Source organism: Polypterus senegalus, chromosome 11, assembly GCF_016835505.1.
Source record: "Polypterus senegalus isolate Bchr_013 chromosome 11, ASM1683550v1, whole genome shotgun sequence".
Lineage (NCBI taxonomy): Eukaryota > Metazoa > Chordata > Cladistia > Polypteriformes > Polypteridae > Polypterus > Polypterus senegalus.
In genome coordinates this window covers 43,997,378-44,012,203 of record NC_053164.1, presented here as the reverse complement: position 1 = coordinate 44,012,203, position 14,826 = coordinate 43,997,378, and the positions used below count along the sequence as shown (strand labels likewise).

At 39.0% G+C, this 14,826-nt stretch overlaps 1 protein-coding gene across 2 annotated transcripts in view; it reads right to left on the bottom strand.

Annotated features, from left to right (window-relative positions):
• Positions 1-724: 724 nt before the first annotated feature.
• zmat4a (zinc finger, matrin-type 4a) overlaps positions 725-14,826 on the bottom strand; it is a 459,635-nt gene continuing 445,533 nt past the window's right edge. For both annotated transcript variants that reach the window (XM_039768478.1, XM_039768477.1), the window contains one exon: positions 725-2,165. In XM_039768478.1, coding sequence (XP_039624412.1) covers positions 2,147-2,165 — 19 coding nt within the window. In that variant the 3' untranslated portion in view covers positions 725-2,146. The remainder of the gene's footprint in view (positions 2,166-14,826) is intronic.

Genomic DNA, 14,826 nt, shown 5'->3' with positions numbered 1-14,826 from the left:
TGACATTCCCTCCTGTGTTCACCTGGGTTCTTCCCAGCTACCCTGATCCACTCTGAAGTCAAACAGATTTGCCATTTTGGTCCATTGTGACTTTACATTAGCCCACTGTGAGTGAAAATGTTATGTATGTATGCCCTGTGATGGGCTAGTGTTCTACCCATGGTTGATTGTTGCCTTAAGTCTAGTGGTGCTGTGTTGCCCTGAAGTGAAAAAGCGAGGTTCACAAAACAGATGGATAAATGAATGAATGTGATGTCATTATTTTTATTCAGAAGCATATTTATGTTGCATTTGTATTTAGTTCAAATCAATGTATGGCAAAATATTTGCATAAGTAATGTTTGTGTCTAGCCATGCACACTAACCTGCTGTCTGACACCCAATTAACCAAACAAGCCAAATGAAATAAAATATGAAGATTCAGAAAATAATCCTGAGCCATCATTTACTGTATGTTGTCATACCTTGGGAGTTGTATAGCGTGTACTTTGGGAGAGGAGATGTACTTCACTTGAGGGATGAGCCTATTGAAAAGAAAATTCTACAGATATGTCTGGAACATATTCATTGTTAAGAAATTACACCCCAAATGTTCTTAAGTTATTTTGGGGACAATTTTCTGCCATAAAATTCTCTCAATAACATACCCAAAAGCCAAAGAGAAGCTGTGCTTTTAATATAAAGTTTAAATATGTTAGAAAAGAAAAACATAACATCAGATCAGTGTGTTATAATAATCTATTCTTGTTTACATTTTCATTTCCAATACATTTGCAGAAACAGCAGTATTTATTTATGACAGATCTTTCAACCCACGCTTTTCTCCTGAAAATTAACACTCTTTAAAATAGATCTGGCAGAAGTAGAAACATCAAGCTTCTCTGGAGTAGGAGTTTGCAGGGGAGAAAGCGAACTTTGGAGCACGCGTAATTAAAGGAACAGAAAATAAAAACTACGCACCCACCACTTTCAGCAATCAAATTAATGATCAAACCCACTAATCATACATGAACCCAATTTCTGTAAACAAACTGCTCATTTGTTAAACAGTCTACTAAATATAGGATGATCTTCAGTGGAAGATTGCAATGAATATGAATCATTTATCCACTTAACTGAAATTTCGATAAAAAAAAAAAAAAAAAACTTTTTCTTTATTAAATTAATCTTGAAAACCTTTGACCAAATATGTGATCTCCTTTATTAATAAATCAATCAGCAGATGGAGCCATGCTTTCATTTCACAGATCAAACATGTATACTGATAACAGGTGAATTATTTTACGGATTAAATGTCTGCTTAGGTTCAGCCATGCGCTCAGTCCTCTGATGTGGTAGAGACATCTTGCTTCATGTAACATCATGTTGATGGATATGCAGCGTGGCCAAGAAAATCAACATTCCAATTAGTGTCTTAATCAGAAAGGTGAGCTCGATCATTTCAGGTCGGACATGACAGAGACTCATTTAACAATTTCGGCTGAGAAACATTCACACACTTACAATACACACGTTATTTTTTAAACATTAGTGACAATAAGTGAGGTAATTACAAAATGCAGTTAATGTAAAACACTGCCTCTATACTACATTAGAAATTTACAAAAAAAAAAAAAGAATAAATTACATGGGCTAAAAATCATTAGTCATTTTAATAACATGCTTATAGATGTTATATAAATTATCTTATACATAGATCTATATAAATATAGCCTTCAACTCAATTATGTACACCAAACTTTAAATTCAATTAAAATACATTAACCCAGTAGAACCCATTGTGCTACAAATGACAGCAGCACTGTGTAAGGAACAAAACCTGGGCATATTAATCAGCTGCATCATATAGAAGTGTCCTGTACAGCACCGGCCAGCGCATCTTCTTCAGAGTCAAGGCAAAAAAAAAAAAAAAAAGAAAAAGATCAGGGTTAAGGATAAATCTTCTTAAAGATCAAGAATTTATTTTAATAATACAAAAAACACGTCTAGCAAGGGAGTAAAATGACATAAAAAAAAAGTTTGATCCATTATGCAGTTTTATCTGCTGGATAAAGAGACTGGGGAAAAAAAAGGTCCTGCAGGACGTGACTCTGGAGGCACTGAGTCAATCCGATAGATGCCGAACTGCTGTTGCCGTGACAACAACTCACGCTTGGCCCTTCAAGCTGAAACAAAGAAAAAAGAAAAAAGTATTAAACATGTGTGTGTGTGTGTATAATAATCTCATCCAAAGGGCATTAATGACAAAAAATCCTCTAAACCTCAACCTATGCAAAAATATTTTGAGATTTTTCTTTTTTTATTCTGTTCCCATTTGATCAAATACTATTCTTTTATGGATTCTCTTTGCATTTTAAATATTCTAGTTACTATTTTTTTTTTACATGACTATAAATATATTATTTGCAGAAGTGCCAAATGCCTGGAAAGAGAGGACATTGATGGATTTCCACCTCTTGCAAAGCGAAATTAAATTTATTTTGTATAATTCACACATCTGGCCTAATAGTGGAAGAGACCACTTTGTTACAGAAAGAGACCTTATACTTAGAGGCTCCCAGCCAGCAGCCTAAAATGCCAATTTAGCAATCAAAAGACCCATTTTCTAGGATGAATGAGCCATTATTTTATGTATATACATTGTCAGTGTCTTCTTAGAAAGGGAGGCAGGACATTTTGTGCTTAGCTGTCTTTTAAACACTTTAAGGCAAACCTCGTGAGTAAAAGGTAGTAAGGTACAGTGGATTTAGAAAATATTCAGAGTAAAAATATTGTTTCAGAAATGTCATTTCATGTCACTTTCTAACCGACTTAATCCAGACAAGAGCTAACTGGGTGCTAGAGCCTGTCCCAGTTAGGATGGGGTACAAGGCAAGAACGAACCATGGGCAGGGCACCCATTCATTGCAGGATGAACACACACACACCTACACCAAACACAGTCTAGGGTCATCTTAGAGACACCAATTCACCTAACCTGCATGTCTTTGGACAATGGGAGAAGACCCATGCAGATACAAGGAGAATATCCAAACTCCACACAGGGGGCACCTGATCACCTTACTGCAAGGCAGCAGTGCTAGCACTGCACCACTGTGCCACACCTGCCATTGCCCTGATCCAACTCTCACCACAGTTTTATTGTGGAGGTCTACACAGAGTTCCTTACTGTGTGAATTGTGAGACCTTATATACAGAAGTGGGTGTGTGTTTCTAAATGATGTCCATCAGTTTGCCACAGGACTCCAGTTAATTTCAAGGATAAGCAAACACAATTCACCTGAGCACAACTTGAAGTGCCACAGGAAAGGGTCTGAGTACTCATATGAGAGATTTTGGTTTTTAGTTTTAATAAATGTGCAAGTCTTTCTGCAAACATATTTTTAAATTGCCATTATGAGATAGTAAGTGTACAAAAATAGAAAATTTATCCATTTAAAATTCAATTTACAACAGAACAAAATGTGCCAAAAGTGAAGAAGTCTGAATATTTTCTGAAGTATGTGTAAAAAAAAGTATCATCTTTATGATATGATGCAAACTGAAGTTTTTTATGGGCTTGTATCCTCAGGATGGTCATTTCCGAAGGGTGGGACTGAACCGCGTGCCTGCCTGAGGGGTTCCCAACCAGGATCCCGAGCTATTTCGTCATGTGGTGGGTGTGGCAATGCGCTGTACCAGTGCATGCTCCTCAACCTAATCTGACCTGACCTGCTTATCAGGAAAGGAGAATTGCAACAAAGTGACAACTTCTCTAAGGCTTAACTACCTGTATATAATAAATATATATAAAAAAGGCTCCTGGCCTTTCTAAGTGAACATGTGTGGTGTTAACTTAAGAGACTTTTAACAAACGCTCTGGTAAATGATACCTTAACCAAATTTTGAAAATAAAGTACATTTTACAAAATGACATTAGCGTTATATTGTATACGATGCACTATTGAAAAATCCTGAAAATTAATGCCAAGTAGTTTTGCAATGTGCATGCAACATTTTGATTCTCAGACGCTCACAGTCAGGCAAGGGGTTGCAAACTTTATAATGCAAAATTTAAAAAGAAAATTTTAAATAAAATATTTCTCAAGGCACTGGAAGTACCGTATTTACACGTGTACCACGGCCACATTTTTTCCCCAAAATTAGCATTAGAAAATCAGGTAAGCGTCATACACGAGGAAATGTAATTCTGTAATGTTTACTTCCTCTGCTTCAGCTCGCTTGCTCACGCTTTCTCTCTTGCTCGTGCTTTCTCTCTTGCTCGCGCTCTCTGTCTTGCTCTCTCTCTCGTGCTCGCTCGTGCACTCTCTCTTGCTCGCTTGCTCATACACACACGCTCTATCTCTCGCTTGCTCGCTAACTCATGCACTCGCGCTCTCTCTCTCGCTTGCTTGCTTGCTCACGCACTTGCGCTCTCTCTCTCTCTCGCTAGCTTGCTCGCACACTCGCACTCTCTGTCTCGCTTGGCTGTTCGCGCACTCACGCTCTCTCTTGCTCGCTTGCTTGTGCACTCGTTCTCTCTCTCGCTTGCTTACGCTCTTACGCTCTTTCTCAATCACGCTCTCTCTCTCTAAACGCTTCCTATACAATCACAATGCGCGTTGTACACGGGGCAAAACGATTTTTGCGATTTTCTTTGTAAAAATTAGGGTGCGCGTCTTACACAAGGGCGCGTGGTACACGAGTAAAATCCTTAAGTAATTCCTTAAGTTCACACTTAAAACTCTTATTTTTTGTGTTATTATTATTATTATTATTATGTAATGGGAAAACAATACTTTTAAATAACAATGCAGCCGTTATCAAAGTGCTGCCTGAGACGATCACCTTGTTGCCTCACCCCATATTCTGAGCATGAATGGCACTAATGACAATCATTTTCAAACATGGTATTCAAGAGGTGCTTCATGTACATGCGTAAATAAGCAAACAGAAAATATAATAATATAACTAGCTGTGTAAGCCCATGCTGTAAAAAGCCTGGGGTCCTAGAAACTATCATCAGAAAAAAAATTGAAATGTAGAGATGTCAGGTAATTTAAAGGAACTACTCTGGGCATCTCTCTCCTAGGAGGTTTTGCTTTGCTGATGTGCTCACCTTGCTTGTGCATTAGGGGCAGGAGGAAAAATAATTAATTTTGCCGATGTTAGCGGCTAAGCGAATATGTCTTTCTTTTTGCTGACGTGCTGGCCTCGCTTGTGTTATGAGCGGCTAAGCAAATTTTCTGTTTCCCCAGATGTGGAGCCCTTACCCCGACTCCACCTCTCACTTCTGGGACGGGCACACACACTTCCATATGTAGACGTTTATATATGTAAGATTTAAGATCATACAGATGAGATGAAATCCACAGTAATCTTCTCTTTTTTAGGTACTGGAGAGAGATGGTCTCCATCTAAACATATTGTCTTTGTTTATCAGCTTCTTGTCAGGAGTTTGCTTGATTTTGCTTTGACGTTCCTTATTTTTGTAAATACTGTAATTCTGTATCTCTCTGTTTTTCCTATGAAAATATGTCATTCAATTGTGTTGTTTCATTTTATATCATTGGGACTTTACATGAACAGGATACATTTTAAAGAAAATAATTTTGAATAGATGTCATGGATATTTCTACACCTGTGATAAGCAGTGTTTTGGATTCTTTAGAGTGTCTGTTTTATTTTTTGTAATTTTGTTATGGATCTTTGGGTTGCTTATACAGTTTTTAATTATTTTATCTGTTACTAAGTTCTTCACATTTTTGGTCACAGCCAAATTGTTTAATACTGCTATGTCTGTTGCCAGTCATGTAGTGGAGGTCATGTGGCATGGTGTGTCATCATATCTTCTCTGTTAATGATGGCAGTGTGCTATATTATTTGACATTCAAGTAATCAGATTTTAAAAATACAACGTTTTGTGTAGTTAGAAAAAACTAGTGTATGTTTTTAAAGAAGAGATTAAAAGAGTTGCAGGACTTGTGACATCATTTTAGTAGAGCTGTGGGCAGAGTGGGACTGCAGTAGCATCTGGAAATTACAGGTAAAGAACCTTGAAAACTTTGCCTTAAATACAGCCACTGGTTCAATCTGCTTATCCCTATTATCTCTGTGACTTGCAGAGAGACCTGGTCAAGGCAGCCTTTTGTTTTGTTGCTTGTTAAAGTATTGGCGTCAATTCTTTTCTGATAGGTCGTCAAACACCATAGAAAGGTCCGACCAAAGCCGTGGAGCAGGAGGGAATGCTGACAGAAATGTTCCGAGAATTTCATTTTCAATGTTATTTTGCATTATGCATTTTTATGCTGCAGAACTGAAATTGTGACTTCCAGGTCAGGCCTGATAAAAATGCTTTCCCCAGGGCTTTTCCTCATTTTGTAATGGAACATGTTTCATTCTCACGTCACCTTTTCCACACAGATAGTCACTAGGAGTGTCCGAGTTGCATTACCTCCCAGGTTTAGGACTATAACCAGTGATATTCTTCACTCATAGATGTGATGTCTCCAGGTGATATATTAGTTATCCTCAAGGACAGATGAGCCTTTGATATGTGGGGAAAAGTAATGTCCTAGCTTACATTTCCAAAGAAAATGTCTTCCTCTTCTTGTGTCCCTTTAAAACATTTTCCTGTACAGCAAAGATGGCTCATTTCTAACAATTCAATTTACCATTACATAATTTGTAATGTACATATAAGATATGTCAATAAAAGCTGTAATTATTGAGGGTAGCCTTCAAAAAAAGTATCTCAATTTTGTGCACCTTTTTATAAGAAAATGTCAGACACTATATGTGTGATTAAAATCCCATAAATGAAATTATGCTCTCTAGTGCCACAAAGCCTTTATTTAGACAGTTATCTATTGCAGAAGGTCATTTGAATACACAGTTTCCAAGAATTTTAATATTAAGAAAGTATTTTCTTTTCTAAAACTGATTACAAAGAAACAGAGGAGACACTCTTAGTATTTTCTCCTCTTTCTGCGTCCTTCCAACTGTTTTGAGGAAGGCGTAAATAAAGTGTCTTTTTTACATTTCTGACCAGCATTTTTCTTTTTCTAGGATTCTGACACAGACCTAATGATGTTTTGTGGTACTTAGCAGTTTTGTGTGTTAAAGATAGCATTATGCCTGAAAAATAAATAAAGAATTTCCTTTACACTGAACACTGTGGGCAGAAAACGTGTTTATTCCAGTGATAATGCGTCGCTGGAACTCCCTGGGGAGCGCTGCAGGTAGGCTTTCATTTCAGGCACCTAATTCTAATTAACAGCTGGAATAGTCAATGAAGGTAACACTGAAAGTGCTGAAATAAGAGCACCCTAAGCACTGATAACGCTCCCTTAACTGGCTTACCATAAATGAGCTTCAGACACATTCCTGTCATTTCACTTCTAAGGTCTGGCTGGCCCTTGAAGACTCAGCTGATTTATACGTAGGATTTATCAGCCTGCTTTTGTTTGCTCTGTAGTTTCGCTGTCATCAGTTATTTTCTCATTTTTCAATTGTTTGGACAATGCTTGTATTTTAATCGAAATCTAAGCCTCAAGGTACCAGAGAGTTAAACAAAAGTTTCTTATTAAAAATACATTTTAATATAAAACCCTCTGTAGGATCTTATGAATAAGCATTAGTCTTTCCTTTCTGCTCGGTAATTATCATCTGAGTTTTCAATATGAATTGACACTTAAGTGGGATAAAGCTCTTTAAAATGTGCAGTGCAAATGAAATGGCGGCATTTTGTAAAGCATGTGATTTCAGCCTTATTGTTTTATCTTATTCTGCAGTTCCCACCAGTCTCACATTGAGCTTATGAGAGAAAATGCTCTTTTTCTTTCTGATTTCTTTGGAATTAACTAAACCCTGTTACTTTTTATTCATGCCTCCTTATATTCACACATACATCGGGGATTAAGTGCCTCTGCTGACCAGCAAGTCAGCCAAATCAGAATTGACTTGGGCACATAGAATAAGAGTCTTGTCACCTTTTGTAGTCAATTTCTGTATCTTTCATATGCAATGATTGAATTTAAATTCCACTGAGGTTCACTAAATGCATCCTGGCTGCTTTATATATCATTGTTAAACACAACTTGAGAGTTTTTCTTTATGGCAATGCAAGTCTCAGCTTCATACATTTTGAATAAGAGATAGCTTAGCCTATCATAGCTTGGCTCCATAGTTTAATTCCTTACAAGCACCCCGATTTACACTTAGCATCCATCTGATGATGTGTTCACGCTCAGACTGACGTAACTGAATTTTCCCATATAAGCGTGTTTCTGTGTAGGTGACAATGGACATCTTGGACACATTGGTAAAGAAACGGTTGATGTTTTGGGTAAATACTGTAGCAGTAGGGGGTGCTATTGCTCCCTTGAACCCTCAGGTACCATGCCAAACAACAGGTAAAAGTCCAATAATTATTATTTATTATAATAATAAAGTGCACAAAGCACCACCACTCCACTATTCTCAATAAACAATACACTAATCCAATAAATCACAATCCTGCACTCCCAGATGCTTAGCCACCCTGCCTCTCAACTCAAGTTGTCATCTGGGAGTTCCCAAAGTTCTTTTATAGTCCATGACCTGGAAGCATTTCTTCTCCGGGTCAACTTCATATCTTCCTTCCTCCAGTGCCCTAGAAGTACAGTGGACTTCCGTCCTCGTGACCCCGAAGTACTTCCGGGGTGACGTAATCACAAAAGTCCCCGGGTTCTTGGTGAGCTCCCCCTGGTGGCACCCACGGTACCCAACAGGGCTGAAGAGACGGACTCCATGTCCATGCTGCCCTGCGGGAATCTGAGGAGCCATTTCTTTACAGAGGAGCTGCCATCTAGTGTTCCGGAGGATGTAGTGTCCTTTAGAGGCTGTTTTTCCCAGTTGAGGGACGTGCTGTCCGGACTGAAATGTCGGCTGTCCCTCACAATACCCACCTCCCAAAGTTGAACTGTAAAGCAAGAAGAGTTACACACTCTGAGTGGACAAATGGACACCTAAAAAACAGTTTTCTGCAGTATAGGATTTATTATTTTAAATTACAATGCCGCACATTTGTGCATTTATCACGTCAACTCTAGGAGGCACAGATCTCCTACATGAGCAGTTTATGATTTCTGCCTAGGAAAGTTGGAGTCCATACTGGAGCATTTCAGGCCATTTGTCCTGCAGTGTCCCTTTAAAGTTGGAGCTGAGAATAAAACAGCGGCAAACCTCTGAGGGATTTTGACCTAATATATAGGACAGTAAAGGCGTACTACACTTGACTTGAGCATTCCTAGTTTTCCTCCTCTTTCTCTGTACGTTTAGCATTCATTTGCTCAGAGATTGATGTGCTTGCTGCTTCCTGAGCAGCTCTTCTTTTCTCCACCCTAGCGTCCCGCTTCTTCTCTTCTTTTGTCGGCATCTTTTCATGTTAAAACTGATTAAGTCAGTGTTTGTGTTGCAATTACTTAGGACATTATCTTTAACTTTCCACTTAAGCTGGCACTAAAGTGTTCAATCTGCCTCAAGAATGATTTAAGATATGAAGAGATAGGGGAAGTGACGGCAAAGGTCGTAGGGGTGGGAATGCGCCCATACACATGTGCCGCCCTGCTGGCTGCTGACGACAGTTGATTCTACAATAATATAAAAATAAAAAGAGGAATAACCTTGGAGGTCAATCATCACCCCAAAAACGGATAGTAGACATGTATTATATGTGTACCAAATTTCAGGTCATTCAGTCAAACAGTTTGTGAGCTACAGGTGATTTAAAATCCTGGACAGACAAATGGACAGCCATGGTAGCGTATTACTGTATACATAAAGAAAGATTACATGGCTCAGTGTTGGTTAGCGCCTTCAGTGTCATTTCCATGTTCGATATACTTATTACCCTGCGGTGGGCTGGCGCCCTGCCCGGGAATTTGTTACTACCTTGTGCCCCCTGTTGGCTGGGATTGGCTCCAGCAGACCCCCGTTACCCTGTGTTAGGATATAGTGGGTTGGATAATGACTGACTGACATATGCTTCCTACCATGTACATTTCCTTAGTCCTCTCTATGCTTTGTTCATATATAATGCCAATCTACCTTAAAAAAAAGCTATTGTACTCTTCACTTCATGTTAAATTATTATCTCAACAGTACACACTTCTGTATAAATCGACACACAGACCCTTTTTGCTCAGCAAAATCTGGTCAAAGGACTTTCCTCCAAGAGACTCTCAAATGTGCTGGGACATCATCTTCAAGAACATTCAGTTATATTAGAGCAGCCCAGTTTACCCCCAGACTGTATGTTGTCTCATGGTGTACTGACTAGAAAGCAACAGTCATTTCGAATAGAGATGGAATCAGAAGATGGATCATAAAAAATAAAATGCAAAAATTTAATACGATAAGACACTCTTGGAGGTGGTGCAAAAAGTGTTAGTTGAGAATCACGATGAGAATGACCCCAAAAATAAATCCAAACCCACAATATGCAGGGCAGAAAACAGATCAAAACTGGAGATTCTTTTAAATGCTCAAACAAAAAATGCTAGGTACTGTATGAGTGCTCCATGTTGCCTGCTTATGAAGTGCCATAGGCTGATGATGCCACATGGCAACCTGTGAACATGTCCCTAATTAAGGATCCTCAAGATAACGATAACTATAATAAAAACAAGATGGCGTAAGAATGTATTTATTTTTAATCACCATTAAAAATGGTTTTGTAACATTAATTCTATCCTTTATCACCATCACTAACAATTCTCTACTGTTTAGTTTAGCCCAGTTCAATGTATTCTTATATAGTGTTCTGAACAGAACAGGCTCAGATTGCTGTCCAGACATAAACATATAAAAAACAACAGAAAAATGCAAATCACTTTTTGCAGGTAACTCTTTCTCTCTCTCTAATGATCAATCTCAGCTGACAGATCCTTCTGCTCTCCTCCCATTTCTCCTGAAATTTTCCAGTGGTTTTTCATCAGGCAGACACTTTTATTACACTACTTAAGTCATTGTGAGTACCAACTGAAAGAAAGCACCCGTATGGCTTCCTTAGCTCCTAAATTCTGAGGACCATGTATCCCAAGAAACTACAACCAATACCTGGAGCCCATCTCTGTTTTGCCTCCTTCCTCTTCATCTGCCTAGCCTGTTCCTTGTGTATTCTTCTCCCTTTCTACTTTCTTAATTGGTCTTGGTCTAACTCTGGGTATCTCTTCTTTGCTGTCCTCTTCTGTCTTCAAACACCTCTTTTTAAAATATCTTTCTTGCTCCTGTCTTGGCCTTACATCTCCTACAAACCGTGTAGCTACACCTAAGAATAGGCACCTGGTAGGATCAGCTTTGGTGCAGCAGCTGGATTGCTAACCCCTTCGACCATGGATATACAGCAGAACTCCAGCTGTAGGAAAGCAAAGCCCAGGATGCATTATCCATGATTAAGACAACCCAAGTATCCTAGTGAAATGTCTGGTATCCACCATGGAAATCTACCTTGATACTTTCTAGAATAGGTGCCAACTACACTAATCAGGCCCACGGTACCAGGTATATTTAGCCTTACAATAAAGGCAGTGGCTTCTCTGCCCTCTAATACCTTGACAACACAGGGCCCAACCTGAGAGTGCTTGGCACTAATTCCTCACTTACTGGACTGCTCCTACCATAAGCAGTCTCAAGGCTCTTTATTGTTGGGCAGAACTGTCTGGAAGTTAAATCTCGGACATAAGAACCAACAGACGGCTGACTGCACTACCTTGTGCGATATGTTTTTTGCTTGCACTGACTTCAGGGAGGGCTGGAGACTACTGATAATACTGTGGGTTTTAGCTTCACCTCCACATGGTGGTTGCCATGTTTCACTCTTGAATGAGTATGAGAATGACACTTCATAAATAAAACATATTATTATTATTATTGTTGTTGTTAATAATAATACTAATAATAATAATATGCACAGTTGGCTTAACCAACAGCACACACCAGCTGCCTTATTTTTGCCTGTGTTGTGTAGCTGGCAGACCTACAACCACTTGGCAGGTGCCATGGTTTGATTTTCTGCCTGCCTGCTATCCTCAAATGGTAGCAGCTATTAATCTGTGTATTTTGAAGCCCTGTTCAAACAGCTGTACCAAGCAAGTTTGAATTTATGGAATTGGCATCTGCAGTCCCTTACAATAAATTTAGGTTTCTCCCTTGATTAATGATCTATTGTCTAATGAGATATTCACAATTAAAGACATCTCTTCATGTTTCCGTTGTCTGGGTTCAGGTGCTTAACCTCTGAGACTCATCAGTAATCTAGCAGGCATTAAAGAAAAAAATGCATATTTTTTACTTATCTTCTCAGCTGGATCATGACAAACACTCTCTGGCGAATACTTAAGACTCTTAAGTTTACTGGCAAAAGGATTTAATGTTTCATTTGTGCTTTTTCCTCTTATGGCTGCTAATTTAAAGGGCAGTGAGTGCTGTCCACGTGAATAGATGGAACGAGATGGGGAGAAAACAAATGTTTTTATGGTTCCCATGGCAGCAGATAGACCCCTGTATTTGCTTTCCAGTCTCTCATCCTCTCACTTTGTATATCAAAGCTTTAAATCTATTGCTATTTTCAAATGCGCGCAAAAATGGGGAACTGTGGAAAAGCAGCTTGTATAGGCCTGCCTGGTATGTCAGTCGAAATGAACCCAGTTAAATTTTTTGCTGAGCTGCAAAAGCCCGACAGCAGTTACTAAATACATATACAAGCAGGCATGCTCGTGCAGATTAGTAATTTTTCAAGACTGAAAATCCCATTATTACTAACATAAATGCAAGGAAACTGTATCTATGTACTGAGAAAATTCATCTTGGGGAAATTAATGACATCCCAGAATTTCAAGCTTTGTATCATTAAACAAGCAAAAACATAAATGTCTCAATAATAGCCTGCATATGAATCGCCTTTCATAAGCTGCACTTTTTCCCTGGCTAAGTTTATATTAGAGTAGCATGACAATTTGATTATAATAGCTGATCACATCTTACTCTGCTTTCAGGATGTTTCAGAGAAAATGTTATTTTCATATTAAGATCATTTCTTTTTATTAAATCTTGAAGCTGCTACATTCTTTCTGAAATGAGTTTTACTTATGGTATCTATGGATAAGAAAAGACAAAATAATAGCCAAGCAAAATTTGCAGACAGAATGCATTTGTTTCTGATTGTAATGATCAAATGGACATATAGTCATCTTGACTTTGTAATATACTGCTCAAAAAATTAAGGGAACCCTTAATCATCACAATAGTCTAACACACAACAGTCAAACAAGCTTCAGGGATATCATTCTGTCCAGTCAGGAAGCATAAGTGATTGTGAATAAACTTCACCTGTTTTGGTGCCAACAAGTGACAAGTGCAATGGAGAGGCAAAAGCAAGACAAGCCCCAAAAGGAAATGGTATTGCTGGTGGTGGCCACAAACAATTGATTTCTCCTTATCCTTCCTGGCTTATTCTTCTCTAGATGTATTTTTGCTAGTGTCCTTGTCACTAGTGGTGGAATGAGGTTGTACCCATAGTCAAATCAGTTTGCACACGTAGTTCAGCTCCTCCAGGATGGCACATCCATAAGTGTGGTTCCAAGAAGGTTTGCTGTGTCTCCCAGCACAGTCTCAAGAGCATGGAGGAAATAACAGGAGATGGGCCATCACACAAGGTGAGGTGGACAGGGCTGTAGAAGGGCAGCAGCCCAGCAGCAGGAACAGTATCTGCTCCTTTGTGTGAGGAGAACAGTAGGAGCACTGCCAGAGCCCTAAACTGAACTCCAGCTGGTTACTGATGTGCATGTTTCTGACCAGACTTTCAGAAATAGACTTCATGAAGGTGGCAAGAAGGCCCAGTGTCCTCTAGTGGGACCTGTGCTCACAGCCCATCACTGTGCAGCTCAATAGGAAATCACCAGAGAATACAGAATTGGCAGCTCCACCACTGGCAGATGAGAGCGGGTGCACACTGAGCACATGTGACAGACATAGTGAACATTATGCGACCCACTAGCATGACCGGTTTGGTCAGCGATGGTCTGGGAAGTCATACCTTGGAGGGTTGCATAGACCTCCACATGCTAAGCAATAGTACTGTGACTGTGCTGTGGTCTTTAGATCAGCACCAGGGCTATGCGGGTACTATTACTACTCGTTTCAACCACAAACCATCCCTTATTAAATCTAGATTCTTGAATTGGGGCCCAAAACATGCTTTAGCTTTTTTTACGCTTCTTGCCCTGAATCCACCCCAAATTATCTCCGTATTTGCTCTGATTCTCCACATGGCCCATCTCTGTTCTTTTCTGTCATGATTGAAAGGTTATGCTGATTTTTGTATTCATTTTCTGTGATCTTTTTGGCCAATGTTTATATCTATTTTGGTATTTTCTACAATGTAGTATCATTTTTTGTCATTATTTTATTTTTATTTTTCTCTGTTTGAAATCTGACTATTTTTCCCATTATTATGTGACACCACTTTTGTTTATTTGTGGGCACTGCCATTTATGAGTTACACTGTTCCCCATTGGTGTGACTATATTTTGGTGATCCATTGGCAGTGTGTGGCCTCTGATGTATCCAAGATTGGAATTAAAGAACTTCATGAGTTATTCATTTTGTTTTTGTGTTTTTCTGGTTATTTAGACACTCACGTTGTTTGTAGGGCGGAATGGTGGCTCTGAGGCTAGAGATTTACACTGAAAATCGGAAGGTTGCTGGTTCGAATCCTGTAAAATGCCAAAAGTGACTCTACTCCATTGGATCCTTGAGCAAGACCCTTAACCTGCAATTGCTCTGTCCTGGGTATGACATTAATCT